This window comes from Apodemus sylvaticus, chromosome 13 (assembly GCF_947179515.1).
Source record: "Apodemus sylvaticus chromosome 13, mApoSyl1.1, whole genome shotgun sequence".
Lineage (NCBI taxonomy): Eukaryota > Metazoa > Chordata > Mammalia > Rodentia > Muridae > Apodemus > Apodemus sylvaticus.
Window position 1 is genome coordinate 35361981 of NC_067484.1, and position 16987 is coordinate 35378967.

At 44.8% G+C, this 16987-nt stretch overlaps 1 protein-coding gene across 1 annotated transcript; it reads left to right on the forward strand.

Annotated features, from left to right (window-relative positions):
* Nucleotides 1-14554: 14554 nt before the first annotated feature.
* Adrb2 (adrenoceptor beta 2) lies at nt 14555-16641 on the forward strand. Its single transcript, XM_052155383.1, has one exon. It carries the CDS (start codon nt 14788-14790, stop codon nt 16042-16044), a length of 1257 nt encoding a protein of 418 aa, XP_052011343.1. The 5' UTR covers nt 14555-14787; the 3' UTR covers nt 16045-16641.
* Nucleotides 16642-16987: the final 346 nt, after the last annotated feature.

Consider the following 16987-nt stretch of genomic DNA (forward strand, 5'->3'; position numbering starts at 1 on the left):
TCACACATGCCACAACCTTATTTACAAATAAGGTCACATTCTAATTGGGGGTGAGGACTTCAATGTACATACCTGGGGAAAGATAATGACTCCACCTGGACAAGTCTTCACATGTTTTCTTATCTATCGTCTCTGCCCTCAATGTCTCCTTTTACAGCCTCCCATATAACCCACAAACTTGTTTGACAAAGTCACTCCTGCTTGATTCTCAGGTTTCGGTGACATCTGACATTCTAAACACATCATACCATTCTGCCACCTCATCATTTTAGAACCAAGACCTCACTGCAGTCCTCCCAGTGTCCCGCATCACCAGAGCTCTTATCTTACCTGCCCTCCCTGCAAGATTTCAAACTCCTGGTAGTCCTGGCAACCTCTCAACCAATCCATTTGCTTCAGAACCCAAACAGATCTTGAGTAGCTACCTCACAAATGAAGGTAAACATCTCATCTTGTTTTCCAGAACTCACCTATTTTGTGGTGTTGTGGATACGCATAAGGAATAGGCTAGAAAAGCTAGCAAAGTTTGTAAGCGTTGTATCGATTGACGTTGAGCTTTAGAGAAAGAGGCTGTGTTGGCTGTTTCAAATAAAAGGCACTTAAGGCAAGGAATGTGCTGCACAGTTATGCTCAGAAAACCATGTGAGAGTAGCTGCGGGAGGATGCTACCGCCAGTCAGAACAAGAGAACAGAAGGAAGCAGAGAGGCTGCCAGAGAAATGCCCTACACAGGAAGTTCACAGCCGGGCAACAGTTAGATCTCAGAAAGGGGAAGAATCATATGACTGGACCATGGGCTTCAGAGCAGGGGGACAGCTTACCCAGGGGTGCTGAGATGAGCAGGAGGTGAGTACCAACCTCTCTGGCTGCTGTGTGATCGTCAAGATAACCAGCAAGAAACCCCCAGAAATGGCATTTGCAGATCTCAGCACCTGCATCACAGGAGTGAAAAAGGATCTGAGGCAGCAGCTTCAACGTGCATGAACAGCACAAGTCAAAGCCTTGGAATCAGAGGCCTATGGACCACAAGGGGTTAGGGATGAGTCCTGAACAATGGGTTTGTATGGATGGCTATCATGTGCCGACCATATCCTTCTGCAGAACATTTTTCTCTTTTGAGGTTCAGGTTCACTATGTGTGGCAGTAAGGAGGAGCAAAAGGCCAGGGTCCCTTCCCACCAAGCACAAGGACTGGGATGAAAAGCACCAGGGGATTGTGGATGAACGATGCTGACACCCTCAAGTCTATAAGATGCTATATCTGTCTTTCCCATCCTGTGCATGAATAGAGACCATTTCCCGTTTCTGGTTCTGTGGCTTTTGTTAATGTGTCTCAATAAAGGAAGGAAGCCAGGCCTGTACTTCTCTGCCGAGGTGACTCTTGATCAGAACAATTCCAAAATGAGCCATTGCACGGAAGGTTCAACTGCCAACTGTGAGAAGTGAAGGGAGAAATTACTAAAGTGACAGCGGGGGGGGGGGGGGGGGGCGGGAAGGGCCGAGGTCTTGGGGAGGTGACCGAGAGCTGACTTTTACTTGCAAGGCCTGGGGTTTCTGTGCGACTGCTTCGCTGCGCTGCCTCTGTCTCTCTGCTTCCCATAGCTCACCTGGGAACTTAGGAAATAAGGAGGCTCAGTATGTGTCTCAGGATGGCCATTCATTAACTGGGAGACCAAAGTCTGTGTCCTTACATGCAATCCTATGGCCATTCTAGACAGCAAAGCTCCAATGAGCTAATGCAGGCAGGTACGCTGTCTCATACTAGACACTGTGTACAAAATAACAGTGTGCTACTGTTGAATATTCCTGTCTCTTTTAGTTATTTTCGTTTCAAGGTTCTTGGCCTAAAACTTGCTATGTGGTCCAGGCCTGCATTTGCAAACCTCTGACCTTTGCACCAAAAGTTCTGGAATTATGAGCACGAACCACCCTGCCCAGAAGGGGCGACTCTTTATGAGCATTCATTGACATATAACATGTGGAAATGTCGTAACGAGACCCAGTATTTCATACTTAAACTAAAACACATTTAACTAAAATACACTCATAAAATGAATGAAATATACCTGTTTATATATCCATATGTTGTACCTCAGTAAGACAATCACATGGTCTCGAAGGTGAGAAGTGATTTGAATTTATTTTAATTGATGAGCCGAGGGAGACTTCAGGAAATAAGAAGTGACCCACTTAGCTATCAGGCCCAATAAGCATGAGCAAATAGTCCAGAGGGAGCTAGTGCTCCTGGTTAACCTCCACGGCTGAAGACATGCAGGTACCTCTTCTGCTTAGATTCTGCTTTTGTAAAAAGGGGAGCGTGCTTAAGGGGGAAATCCAGGAAAGTCGGGGAAATACCAATACTTTCAACCTACACACAAAAAGTAAAGATGGTCTGTGAATTTTAAGTACTATACAAGTCTGAGGGACTAACAATTCTGTGTGTCCATCTGTCTGTCTGCCTGCCTCTCTGTCTGCATGCCCCTGCAGGTGAAGAGACGGGAAGAAGTCATCAGATGTCTTGCCTGATTCCCTTGAGACAGATTCTCTCACTAGTCACCATGCTCACCAGGGTTTGGAACTAGCTGGCAGTCAGTCAGCTCCGGGGATTCCCTCGTTCCTACCTTCTAATGACACTGGAGCTATAAACAAATACAGCTACACCAGCTCATTGTATGGGACTGCTGGAGATTTGAGCTCCAGTCCTCATGTTTGCACATTGACTCTCCTTAACCACTGAGCCACTTCCTCTGCCTGAAGTTAAAAAAATTCTTTATAAACCAAATATAGTTAGCAGCAAGGTGGGGGCCTTCACAAGGCAGGAAACTAGCACCGAGAAATGTCACCGTGAGGTGAATCACTGCTTAAGTGTTGGTAGATGACAGATAACCCCAGTCTGAAAACCAGGAGTGCCTAGGGAGCGACAGACTCTAGTAAACTCAAGACTGCACGGCCAAGTGGAGAAGTCTCCTTTGCGGCTCTTATTTAAAACTGTTTCCACATTTCTGGTAAGGCTGGCTCGCTGATGAGTTTATGAGCAGCTACGCTTCAAAAATTATATACGCAATTCCAATTTTGGCTGCTGGAGACTGGTTAATTCTTTAGACTCCTAAGGCCAAACCAAAAAAACCATCTGTCAGCCAATCTGTGAATAACAACTTGCAGGCATTGCTCAGGACAGAGAGGGTAGGGGTGAGTTCCCTGAAGTCCCTGGACCAACAAACAACAGGAGTAACTGTAGTTGGGAAAATTCCTGAGGCAGTTAGCATAAGGAAGGACTGGGAAAGGTAGAGGCGTGGAAACATTTAACTGGCGTAAGGATAAAAATCAAACAAACAAAAACAATAACAAACACACAACCCTACACCCCACACCCCACACCCCACACCCCACACCCCACACCCCACACCCCACACCACCGGCAGTGAAAGGAACAATTCTGGTGAAGAAGGGGGGAGGGGTGGTGTCTGGAGGCATTGAGGAAGCAATGTAAAGGGAACCAAGAACCTAAAAAGAATGACCCCATGCAGTTTTGTCTTGCAGCCTTGGGAACCCACTGTTTAAATAGGAGGAAGGAAATGTGCCTTGTTTGACAACAACCTGAAGAGGAGGGGTCACTTGATACAGGGAAAAGACTGACTAAGGCATTGACTGTGAGACTTGAAGATGGAATCTTAAATGTGGAAGTGAGAAAGAGGGGGTGGGGCTAACCAGCTCAGTGACTGACAGGTCCGGGTGGGGCTAATCGGTGAGGGTCTGTGGGGGAGAGGGGGAAGAAAGTGTGCAGAATCCCAGCCCTACAGTCCTTGAAGGGACTTGGACCACTCAAAATGAGAAAGTTTAGCAGGAAAATGGGAGCTTGCCTCTCACAACGATTTCTTGAGTGTCAACATGTGCAGAACTCCAGCTGGTAAGGGCTTGCAGCCTTGAGAAGTCTTCTGGGAAAAGATATTAGTAGAATAATCTCACGAATAAAACCAAAAGTATAGAGAGTCGGGATAGCGCTGAGACAGCAAGGGGCTCAGTGGTGTATCTAGGGCGGGAAAGTCGACTACCACAGGAAGTGATAATTAAACTCCAAACTAGGAAGTGAGTAAGCACAAATGTGTTAAACAGGGGAAGAGAAAGCTTCAGGCACCAGAAATAGTGAGTGCAAACGCTGACCTACAGGGAGGACTGAGAAGGGCCGGTGTGGTTGGAGCTGGGCTTCCTGTCACCTCTCTCACTGTCTGCGGCCACCTCTGAGGCTCCTTTGCTGAAATAAGATCTGTAGCCCTGTTGATCTGTTGGACTGTTAAAAGGGAACCATCAGCAAACCGTATGCAAAGATGACATATAGATGCACTCAGTGTGGAAATCAGGCCCGCAGAAAGGCTCCGGCCAGCTCCGGGTCTCTTCTAGAAGCTTCCTTGTTGTTTAAGTTTTCCCCATCATCATTTTCATTTCCTGGTTTCCTTTTACTTACATCCTTCCTCCTCCCTTTTTAAACAGATTGAAAAAAAAAAAAAACCCTAACAATTTCTACTTTTACTTCTATGCCGTTATCGGCAAATCTCCTCCCTACCCTCATGATTATTTCAGCTGTGATAGTATGTTCCAGAACTCTGGGAAAGCATGCCCGGAACAATTCAAGAACTACAGTGTAAGTAAAAAAAAAAAAAAAAAAAAAAAAAAAACTATTGCCCTGGTCTGTCCTGCTCCAGAGAGCTCCTCCCCCACTTCCTAGCCCCGCCTCTTTAAATCTAAAGTGTTAAAAGCAGTGTTAAAATCATGGCCTTTCTGAATCTGCTTCTCTTCTCATCATTCTCAGTGCCTGAGCATGTCTCTGTGGCATGACCGCGCTTAGCTTCCAGATTTCCCTTCCATGGCCTGAGACGCCTCCTTTCCTTGTTTATTAGGACTGGAGGCCGCCTCACTTCAGCATTCAGGGGATTTCAAAATGCAAAGTGCACCTCAACTGCTTCTATTCCCTTCTCCTACAGCAGGCGCCAGCATCTCCAAGAAGATCTGCAGTTTCCCAAGCAGAGATGAATGAATAGGTCTCACTTCTAACCTTGGCCTGCGCTGTTTCTAGATCATTTACTCCTTCCTTGTTAGACCATTGAAATCCCATTCAGATTTCAAACCCAGCTGTGCACCCACCCAGTCGAGTGAAAACCTCGTGTGTGTGTGTGTGTGTGTGTGTGTGTGTGTGTGTGTGTGTACAGAGGTTGCTGTCCAGCCATCTTCCCCAGCCACTCTCCATCTTAGATTTTGGAGATAGGGTCTATCCCTTGTACTGGAAGCTCATCACCTCAGTCAGGCAGGACAGTGAGCTCCAGGAATCCTCCCCAACACTCGGATTGTAGATATATCGGCTCACAGCTGGGTTTGCATGCATGCTGAAGATCATGGGTCCTCATGATAGCGCAGGAATGCTCACCTGACATTTCCCCAAAGCTCAGGGAACACATTTATGATGGCTTTTCATCTACCTCGACACATCTAGCTAAGCCAGCCTTCCGTTCTGCACAAATCCCCTTTCATACTCCTTTCATAGCCTTTACAACACACTGACCTTTTCTTGATTGTCCTTCTTAATACGACATTACTCTAAATTTTTGACGTGCTGTAACATGCCGAATGACGCTGAGAGTTTGCAACAGGATCTGGGATAGAAGAAGTTCCGTTGGATTTAATAAAACAAACATTAATTGATTTTTATCTTCTAGTATAGCAAGGACAAGTTCCCAAGTCACTCCCCATATATCTAGTGCATTTTCAGTGACTGCATATCCCAACACAGTATATAGTTTTCTTCTCATCGGTTTAGATACTTTCTCTTCAGAGCAACTAGTACTTAAGAATATTTCTTTACTAGAATAGCTTTCATAATTAACATGTAAGAGGGAACTTTGTAATGCTGGACTTCTAGATCAAATAACGTGTACATCTGTAATAAATTCTACCAAATCACATTCTCCCAACAGCCATTACAATCCATTTTATTTTTAAAATCCATTAGTCTGTTGGCTGGAGTCCTCTTGTTACCCAATATTTGCTTTTCTGAGGAGTCTTCCTTTGTCTCCTTCCTAGTATCTCTGCAGGAAGGTGAGGTACTGAGCTGGACCCCAACCACCCATCAGACCAAGTTTGTGGCTGTGACATGGTATTGACTACATTATACAGGAATTGAGTGTAGGTACTAATTGCCACTATTATCAAAGGAGACTACCTCCTTGCTTCCTTAGAATGGTTAGCCTCTCCCGTGGTACTTTAAGAATGTTTAGGTCTGGGGTAGGGTTGTGCATGCCCCTGCATGTGACATGCTTGTCTTCTGGAGCCTTGACCCTGTATTGGGATACTGTGAATACAAACAAGTAAAGTAATATAAGACGCCAATTGGGGATTGATACTAACATTAGACGAGAGTTATTGTAAGTTCGGTGTGTGGAACAACACAAAAAGCCTGCTGATCTAACATAGTCTATCAGTAAGCAAGTCTTCCTGGAGGAAGCCGAGAGTACATGTGCGTGCGTGCATGCATGCATGTGTGTGTGTGTGTTGTGTGTGTGTCTGTGTGTGTGCGTGCATGCATGCATGCATGCATTCTAGGAGGTTGAAACTCACTCAGGAGATAAGCATTGAAGTAATACAGGTGAATGAAGACATAGCAAAGGGCATGAGCAGAGCCAAGAGGCTCACGGCCAACAACGTGCAAGCACTAGTATCTTGCCTCTTTTTAGAAATCATGAATGGGGTGCTTGGCTCAAAATCTTGGTTCTTTGGCCTTGTTCCCGTAAGTGTGGAAGCTGATGCCTCTTAACTCCAGTAGTTTTGCAAAGCTCATCTGTGAGTCCCTAACAACCGGGCACTTCCTCCACAGCAGGCAGAATATACAGCCTTGTTTTTAAGCCTAACATTTGGGGCTGCGTCCTATGACAATGATTCAGACTTAGGCTTGTAATCAGATGGAGCCAGTTTAAAAACCCTTCTTCTATTATTTATTATATAACCTGGGGCATGCTGCCCTGTGTCTTTAAACCTCCACTGTCCCTCCCATGAATGGGAATAGCTTTGCCTCTATTGTAAGGTTGTGCAGAAATGAGAATGAAACCTAAGATTACAAATGAAAATAATGTAAAGGTGCCACATCCAGTTCCTGGTCTGTAATGGTCATGATGAACAGAAAATTTGATTATTGTCTTTCTGATTCCACAATAAGTTTCAACTGACTATGATGTACCAGGAACTGATCTTAAAGACTCTTGATTTGATCTTATCACTTTATGTATCTGAAAACAGAGGCCAGGTGAGGGACAGTCATATAGGACAAGGAAGTGCCAGGACTAGTTTCTCCATGTTCTCTGACCCACAGTCAGTAGACACAGTTGGGACATCTTGACCTCTCCTTGACTGTCGTGATCGAAAAATGACCTCCACAGGCTCAGGAATTTGAATGCTTGACTTACGGTTGGTAGGATTGTTTGTGGAGGCTTCGTAAGTGCAGCCTTGTTGGAAGAGGTAAACCCCAGGGGCAGGCTCTGAGGGCTCAGTCTCTCGGTTCCAGACTGTGGTTGAGGTGTGAACGCTCAAGCTTCCTACTTGCTGCCACATCTCTCTGCCAAGATGGATTCTTACACCTCTGGAAGGGCCAGCCAAAGTCAATTGTCTTTGTCTCACAGGTTGCTTTTGGTGATGGTGTTTTACCCCAGTGATAGAAAAGTAACTGATACATTGGCCCGGGACATGATTATTTTCCTTCTGTGTGCTCCAGCAGTAGAAGATCCTGTTTTGGAGAAGGACCACTGTGTTTCTTTCCTGAAGATTCTCCTCTTCCTCTGTCCTTTCCTGCGATCAATTTCATTTCCTGTGTTTTCCTCACTGGCCCTGCTTCTTCCCACGTCTTCTACAACAGATATGGCTTGATCACCACAACTCCTTCGCTTCTTTCTTTTAGAGCCAAGAGACTCTGTGTCTCCTTGCCTTATGCCATAGCACCATGCAGTTTACACACAGAACTTCTTCAATCCAAGTCATGTGACCCATCTCTTCTCTGTAGCCTGTTTTCTGAACTCTGTCAATAATGGGTCTTTCCATAGACACTCTGGGCTTAAGGTTAGTAATGAATGTAGCACAAATTATCTGCCAAGCTAATCCTGACCACATTGGAGATACTAACTTGTCTGACACTCGAGTATCCCGAGAGGTTGTGAGATAAGAACACTTAGAGATAAGCAAAGTGTGACAAAGATTAAGTAACTGGTTCAGGGTTTTCCACTAACAATTGGAGGAAACAGTTGGCTCCTGGGTTGTTCCAACACTGCTCCACGAGTCAGACGCTGCCTAGCATTTTGGTCCTTTCCACCCTCTGCTGCTTCTCTTTCACAAAGTCTTTCCTTTCTCAATAATAGCAGGTGAGTCCTCACCTTGAGGACTTGCAGATGCCAGCCAATCTAATGCACGAACCTCGTCAAGGTACTATTTGGTGTATAGAAAGGATCTGCACCCTTCTGGATCAGTTTATTTATTCATTTAAAGGACTGCCCTTAAGGAAATGAACAGGATTTCCTGTAAAAAGAATTTTTCCCAGAAAACTCATGATGATGATGATGATGATGACAACAACGAAGATGATGGCGAAGAAGATGAAGATGATGATGATGGCAAAAATTGATTCCTACTATGGTGATGATAAATATTTCTCTTGGAAGCACTCCACTAGGTCCTTAAATGCATCATTCTGTTTAACCATCTAGAACATCTGAGAGCACTGCTCTTCACCTAACCCTTCCACCATAACAAAGCACCAACATGCATCCCTCCCTAGTCACCTGCCAAAGAGTAATTTGACTCTTAATTGTCATTCCGCATTTTGGAATACAGAGGAACACTCTCCTTAGGTACTAGATTACCACTGATAGTCTTTCTCTTCAGTTGAGAGCCTTCAATCAAGAGCTCAGGACTTTGGCAGGCAGCAAAATCAAGTCACATTTCACTAGCATTGCTTTGTTTTTACGGTTACTTTCTATTTACGGAAAGTGATTCTAGTTCTCCAGTTCTCCACATGTGGTTAGGGCTGAATATATATATATATATATATATAGATAGATAGATAGATAGATAGATATAGATATAGATATAGATATAGATATAGATATATGTATATATATGTATATGTATATGTATATATATATATATATATATATATATATATATATATATATATATATATATATATATATATAAGTGTATTTGAGCTTTAAAAGTGGACCGATGATCTAGGAAATCATGATATATCTGCTAATCAGAACAGTGAGATCGCGGTATGTGAGTGTGGGGATGTGAACAAGTTGTTTTGCAGGATTCTAAGTAGTCTTTGCCAATTCCACAAATTGACTCTTCACAGCCAGGAACCCATCTCCTCAACGGCCCTCAAGTAATTTCCTTCCGCTGCAGGCCCACTGCATTTCTGATGGAAATCTCCCTGATCACACTTGAGGCTCCAAGAGAGAAGATGACTTGTTAAGGTTACTCACCAAGCCATGGCTTTGCTGGGATTAGATCCAAGGTGTGCTCCTGCCCTACTCACGGCCTGAATATTCATCCAGTGCTTCCCTCCCATCCAAACATCCGTTGCTTACACATTGTTTATTATTCATCTCCATTCCTAAGGGAGATTCCGAGCAACCTCTCTCCTCCTCAGCAAGAGATTCATGCGCAGATCCCTGAGTATCCATCATACCATAAATACTTACAACCTCGCTCTTATGTCCTTAAGGAGGATACTATTGTACCAGCTTAGGAGAGCTAGAAAGAATATTTAATCAAATAATTTTCTGTGGGGTTTAATTCTCAAGCTGCTGATGTTTATTCCCTTTGAATGATTAATTTTTTTTCAGGTCAAAGAGTCCTGTATGTGGTCAACTGAATTATCCCCTCCCTCCTGCCTCCTCCCCCTCCCTTGTTCTAATTTAATGCCTTCTCCTTTTGTCCAATGCCCCTGGGATGTAGAGGATTTATTAGCGTGTCTCTCATAAAACCCAAGCATAGCAGGAAATTAAATTCATCTGGCATAAGTACCTGCTTGGAGAGCTTTGCTGGTTGCCCTGCTCCACTTCACAGTTGCCAAGGTGATGGCAAAGTGACTGACGACTTGTTTGAGGATGGTCCAGATATCAAGGTTGACATCATCAACTAAATGAAGCACAGTGGGGGAAGAAATCGGCCATAGTGGTCCAACTGGGTATCCCAGACCCAGGAGGAGAGAACTCAGAGGGATCTTGTCAAGAACTCAAGAAAGAAAAGAAAGAGGTGATTGTTTTGAGTGGCCTCAAGGGGGCAGACTTAAGAGTCAGGCACACAAATGGAAAGAAGACAGATTTTAGTTCAAAATCTGGACAGTGGGAGCAATACACTGTGAAAAATGCCATTGGGGTTTTCCTCACAAGAGTTTGGGGGAATGTGCCTTGTAAATAACTAAGATTCTTCACCCCAAATCATTACCACCCCATACAACCAGACAACATAAATGCTAGTAGTAATTACTTTCAGGCTCATTCTTTTCTCTGTAAAGTTTGGTTTTGTTTATCCTCATCGTAACTCAAAAACAAATTACATATTACTCATGCTCAAAGGGTTCTTTCACACATGATATGGTGAGATAAATATGCAGTCTATATCTAGCTTTTAATGCAAAAATATATGACTAAGGGGATTACTATCTCTTTTTGAAGATAGCATTCTAAGTATTTCATGTGTTTTTAACCACATTTAACATAAACATAGTGAGATAATTCTGTCCAGAGATATTATTAAAAGATAGTCATGCTAAACAAAAGAATTCCACAGATGTTTGTCTGCCCAAGAATCATGAAGATAGAAGAAGTCTTGCCTGAGCCAAGACTCAGGAGGAGGTTTCTTAGCTGTCCAACTCGTGGTGTGCGGGCATTCTCTGGCAGTACAGAGCCTTACTCCTGTTCAAACACTCATTAGATAAATCAAATGGGTTTTTTTTATTTCTGTTTGGCAGGCAGGAAATGGCAAATCAGTGTCTTAAGGGATTGACAAAATATGTAATTAGACACTATCAATCACCATAAAAGAGCTTGGTTTTTCTTACATCAGATAAACGCAGCTTAGTCTAAAGTAGTATTACTTAACTCAGTAAGGTCTCGAGATCCCCAAGCAGCTGTAGCAGACTCACTCACTGTGAAATAAAACTAATCACAGTTGCTAGGTAGGGAGGAGTGCTTCCAGGAGGGCAGAGCCAGACTCTTAACTTTCCTAACACCTTGAACAGGACACGCCCCATTTCTTCAAGTCAGGCTTCTCCCTCTCTCTCTCTCTTTTTTTTTTTTTTCTCAGACTAAGGGAAATAAACAAAGTGGTCTGCTAAGCTATTCCCTATTATAATTGTGTCTAGACTTAGAATCCTAAATGGAGGTCAGAGAAAAGATAACATTCTGAAATTCCTACCTCGGGGGTAGGGGTGGGGGTGTTGGGGGTGGGGAGGGCGGGGGAAGAATATGCCCATTTGTCAAAACTGGTGGGGAATGTCCCAGAACCTCCTTTTTGACCAATGTTATTTCCTCTTCTTCATTTAGTATGTATGAGGTTTTAAAAAGATGCTTCCCTAATTATATAGTTAAAGTTCAGGGTGACTTAAGTGCACAGCAAATAAAAGATTGTGTTTCTCCTAAAAGGTTTCTGCCTGAGTTTCTTTTGTTGTTGTTGCTGTTGTTGTTGTCGTTGTTAGGGGAAGATTAAACTTTGTGCTTATTTATTCTATACCTTCGCAAACAGGAAGTAGGTTTCAAATGTTTTAGTTCCACAATTCTGAGTACATGTGTATTTAAAGAAAGGTTATTGCATAACACAAAGCCTCTTCCTAAAATGCACCAGACCAGGGCCAGTTTTGGAAAACACAAATATGAAGTGGATGTGCTATGAAAATTGTGTGAGCAGAAGAGATCTTTAATTGATATTTGTGGGGTGTATGGGAAATATTTTTGAGGCACTTGTCAAAAAAAGGGGGTGTGCCACTGAAGGAGGCCAGAGGGTCCATGCAGGTTCCATTTCTAAGCCCCATTTCTGAAAGCAACACAGCACCTACTTTTTTTCACAAAGTGCTTTGCTTTATTGTTCTGTTAGAGAAAACAAGTAATGTCTTCTAAATGAGTAAGTAAACTGTCCAAAGTTCACTTGCATTTGTCTGATATTTAGCTATGTAACAGCACTATGGTTTCTATAGAATTTGATTCTCACTCATCACAATGAAAATGCCTTTCTCTCCTTCTCCTCCCTGCTCTCCTTCTCCCTCCCTGCTCTCCTCTCCCTCTCCCTCTCCCTCTCCTCTCCCTCTCCCTCTCCTCTCCCTCTCCCTCTCCCTCTCCCTCTCCCTCTCCCTCTCCCTCTCCCTCTCCCCTCTCCCTCTCTCCCTCTCCCTCTCCCCTCTTCTCCCTCCCTCTCTCTCTCTCTCTCTCTCTCTCTCTCTCTCTGACACACACACACACACACACACACACACACACAAACCTGCAGCACACCGCCTTAGAGATGGAGAGAACTTGATCCCTTTGTGGTTTGACTAAGGACTGATTGTAAAAGTCTCAAGGTGAACCTGGAACCCAGGTGCTCCAATCCCAGTTGCAGGTTTCTTCTGGATCCGCCCCTTTTCTACACAGCACCTTAGAAAGATTGTGAGAAAATGGATCTTAGAATCAGACAGATTTAGGTTCAGATTCTGGTGATGCTTGGCCAGTGTCCACCAGGAAGCGCTTTGCCTCTTTGAGCCCCATTGGAGAATCAAGCTAAAAATATCCCCCACAGGATTGTGGGAAGGATTAAATGCAATAATGCATAAAAGGCACATAGCAGAATGAGCCCTAAATGTCAGCCATTGTTATGTTATTATGTAATCTACAAAGTATGTTTGCTTATTCCACGTGAAAGACTTTCAGGTCTATCAAACATAATACATGTGATATCAAACATGTGATATCAAACATAATACATGTGATATCAAACCTTGAAAATAATTTTTTCCCAACATTCGAGTCATTTGCCATCTGCAAAGGTTAGTATTTCATGAAATCTTAGTCCTTGGTCTGATTTTTTTTTTAAATAGAAAGGAACAACTATCATTTTCTTTCTGTAGTGTTAAAATGAACTTCAGAAGCACATTTTTAATATAGTGAATTATATGAAATTATAAATATCTTTTTTTTAAGGCAGGAATAACCCAAAGGTGGCATGTTCACATGGCACAGCCTGAAAGATTATCGAATTACCCAGTCAAATGCATACAATTAATACAATTAATATTTTTATAGTTACAACAAAGTTATTAAAGAAATTGTTTGAAAAGAAAATTATGCAGACTGGAGAGACAGCTCAGTGCTTAAGAGCATTGGCTATTCTCCCAGAGGACCAGGGTTCAATTCCCAGCACTCACAAAGGCAACTTGTGAGCTGATACTACTTGTGTATTCAGTCCTAGGGATCTGATGCTTTCTCCTGACCTCCAAAACAGGCATAAAGGTGGTACACAGGTAAATGTAGAGATAAGACTCCCATACACATAACATAAATAATGTAGTTTAATTTTTTAAATTGTAGAACAGAGAATTATTGCATTTGCATTTTAATTTTCAATGCATCCCCCAGATATCCACCATATAACAAGAAAATTATGCCACACTCCCAAGAATTAAAAACACCTTCCCAAGTCTACCCAAATGTGTATACTTTGATTCCTAAAGAAATGCAAAGGGCGAAATTACTGCCTTTGTGCAGTGCCTGCATGTTTGTTCTCAAGGAGGGAAGACGCCAAAAAAATATTTTTTCACAAAGTGTGCTGAGAAACTCTGTAACTGTTGGAGTCCCCTCCTGTGCTCTTGCCAAATAACTGAAAGGGGAATGCGAATAGAGTGTCACTTATGAGTGCTAGAGGAGGCTGGTACCTGTATGTTCACACTGGTGTCTAAGTGGTCCGCACTCCAGTCTCCACAGGAGCGCTTGTGTGCGCGTTTCTTTCCGCATGCTTCTGGGTGTTCCTGGGTTTGTTTATAGCCACCTCTCTGTGTTGGGCCAGGAGACAGCTGTCATCTCCAGCGTGAGCAGGCGCGGGTGTGTGTCTCTGAGTCTGTAGCTGTGGTTCTGCATAAGTCTGAGCATGTCCCGATCAGCAGGGTGCGTTTGTGCCTGTGTGTGCGTGTCCCAGTGAGCTTCCTTTTTCTGTTCCTAAACGAAAATGCACCCTGCCCCTGCGCCACCGGCGTCCAGAGACCTCTCAGTCCGCACAGGTGACCTGCACGGACAGGTAGCACCTCCAGACAGCGCTTGGTTGGCATAGCAGCCCCAGATTTCTCTCTTTGGTGCCCCCAGCTAGGTTAGCTGGAAGGGGAGTGGTAGCCTGGCCTCCGGGAGCAGCTGGGCCCCGCCCAGGCCAACCCCAGGAGGAGGCGGGCTAGGCGGGGAGGGTTGGCCCTTGATGCCTCGCCCCTCCGGTCATACGGCCGTGCCATTGGCCCAAAGTTGCTGCACGTCACTGAGCAATTCCCCTAAAGTCTAGTGCACATAACGGGCAGGGCGCACTGCAAGGCTGCTTCTCCCGCGTTCAGGCTGCAGCTGGCAGGCACCGCGAGCCCCGAGCACCCACAAACTGAGAGTGCAGGACGCGCCCCCAGCACAGCCACCTACGGCCGCTGAATGAAGCTTCCAGGAGTCCGCCCCCGGCCGGCTGCGCCCCGTCGGAGGTGCACCCGCTGAGAGCGCCTGGGCAGGGAAAGCCAGTGCGCTCACCTGCCAGCCATGGGGCCACACGGGAACGACAGTGACTTCTTGCTGGTACCCAACGGAAGCCGAGCGCCAGACCACGACATCACTCAGGAACGGGACGAAGCGTGGGTGGTGGGCATGGCCATCCTCATGTCGTTTATTGTCCTGGCCACCGTGTTTGGCAACGTGCTGGTCATCACAGCCATTGCCAAGTTCGAGCGACTGCAAACTGTCACCAACTACTTCATAACCTCCTTGGCGTGTGCTGATCTACTCATGGGCCTAGCGGTGGTGCCGTTTGGGGCCAGTCACATCCTTATGAAAATGTGGAATTTCGGCAACTTCTGGTGCGAGTTCTGGACTGCCATCGATGTGTTGTGCGTCACAGCCAGCATCGAGACCCTGTGCGTGATTGCAGTGGATCGTTATGTTGCTATCACATCGCCCTTCAAGTACCAGAGCCTGTTGACAAAGAATAAGGCCCGAGTGGTCATCCTGATGGTATGGATTGTCTCCGGCCTTACCTCCTTTTTGCCTATCCAGATGCACTGGTACCGTGCCACCCACCAGGAAGCTATGGACTGTTACACCAAGGAGACTTGCTGTGATTTTTTCACGAACCAAGCCTATGCCATCGCTTCCTCAATCGTGTCTTTCTACGTGCCTCTGGTGGTGATGGTCTTTGTCCTATTCCAGGTCTTCCAGGTGGCCAAGAGGCAGCTGCAGAAGATAGACAGATCTGAAGGAAGATTCCACGCCCAAAACCTCAGCCAGGTGGAGCAGGATGGGAGGAGCGGCCACGGACTCCGAAGGTCCTCCAAGTTCTGCCTGAAAGAACACAAAGCCCTCAAGACCTTAGGCATCATCATGGGCACGTTCACCCTCTGCTGGCTGCCCTTCTTCATTGTCAATATTGTGCATGCCATCCGGGATAACCTCATCCCCAAGGAAGTTTACATCCTTCTGAACTGGCTGGGCTATGTCAACTCTGCTTTCAATCCTCTCATCTACTGTCGGAGTCCAGATTTCAGGATTGCCTTTCAGGACCTTCTGTGCCTTCGCAGGTCTTCTTCGAAAACCTATGGAAATGGCTACTCTAGCAACAGCAATGGCAGAACAGAGTATACAGGGGAGTCGAGTGCATGCCCGCTGGGGCAGGAGAAAGAACATGAACTGCTGCGTGAGGATCCCCCAGGCACGGAAGGCTTTGGGAACTGTCAAGGTACTGTCCCCAGCCTTTGCATTGTCTCCCAAGGAAGGAACTGTAGTACAAACGACTCGCCACTGTAGTCCAGGCTTTCTGCTCTTTAAGACCCCTCCCTGACAGGACACTAACCAGACTATTTTAACTAGAGTGTAATAACTTTAGAATAAAATTGTATAGAGATTTGCAGGAGGGGCACATCCTTCTGCCTTTTTTATTTTATTTTTTTTAAGCTGCAAACAAGAGAGAGAGAGAGAGAGAAAGAGAGAGAGGGTGGGTGGGTGGGAAAGCAACTGTATTTGAGTGTTTATTGTTTTCTTGTATAGTTCAGTTCCTCTTTGTATGGAACTTAAAAGTTTCTGTCTGAAGTGTGTTGGTTCTGGAGGACCGAGTCTGTCTGAGTGTCTGGGTGATGTTTCCATGTATCTACCTCACTGGCCAAGTATTAAGGATAATATATATTGCTGCTGGCAATCTATAGCTAAAGGAGAAAGTATTCTTCCTGTACCCTTGGACTTGAAATATCCTGCGTCTTGGACCTTTCTGCTGTGAATATGAACTCTCTCTCTCACTCCACTTATTTGCTCAAATGGAGTGTTGTAGGCAGGGATTTTGAGGGACAACATCAGTTGTTTTTCTGAGCAAAGTCTAAAGTTTACAGTAAATAAATTGTTTGACCATGACTTCATTGCACCTGTTGCTCCAAAACCTCTTGACTCTGGAGTGTCCCTTGTCTCTCCCACTAGAAACCACAGGTAACTATGTGTCATAGCTGCTGAGTGGCTTAATGTGTCAGGGTACCAGAATGGCACATACTGATTGTCTAGCCCTTCGCGCCCTCTTTGGATCTCTAGATGCAAACCTGTGCCTTTCCTAACTTCACTTGTGTCCCAGTTGGTCCCAACTGTCCCCAGCATAACCCAATGTGCCCTACAGTTGCTATTCTGTATTGTCACCTCGGAAACCCTGACTCACAGAGACAGAGTTGTAGGCATATGTTTTGTCCCACATGCTCCTGACACCCACCTT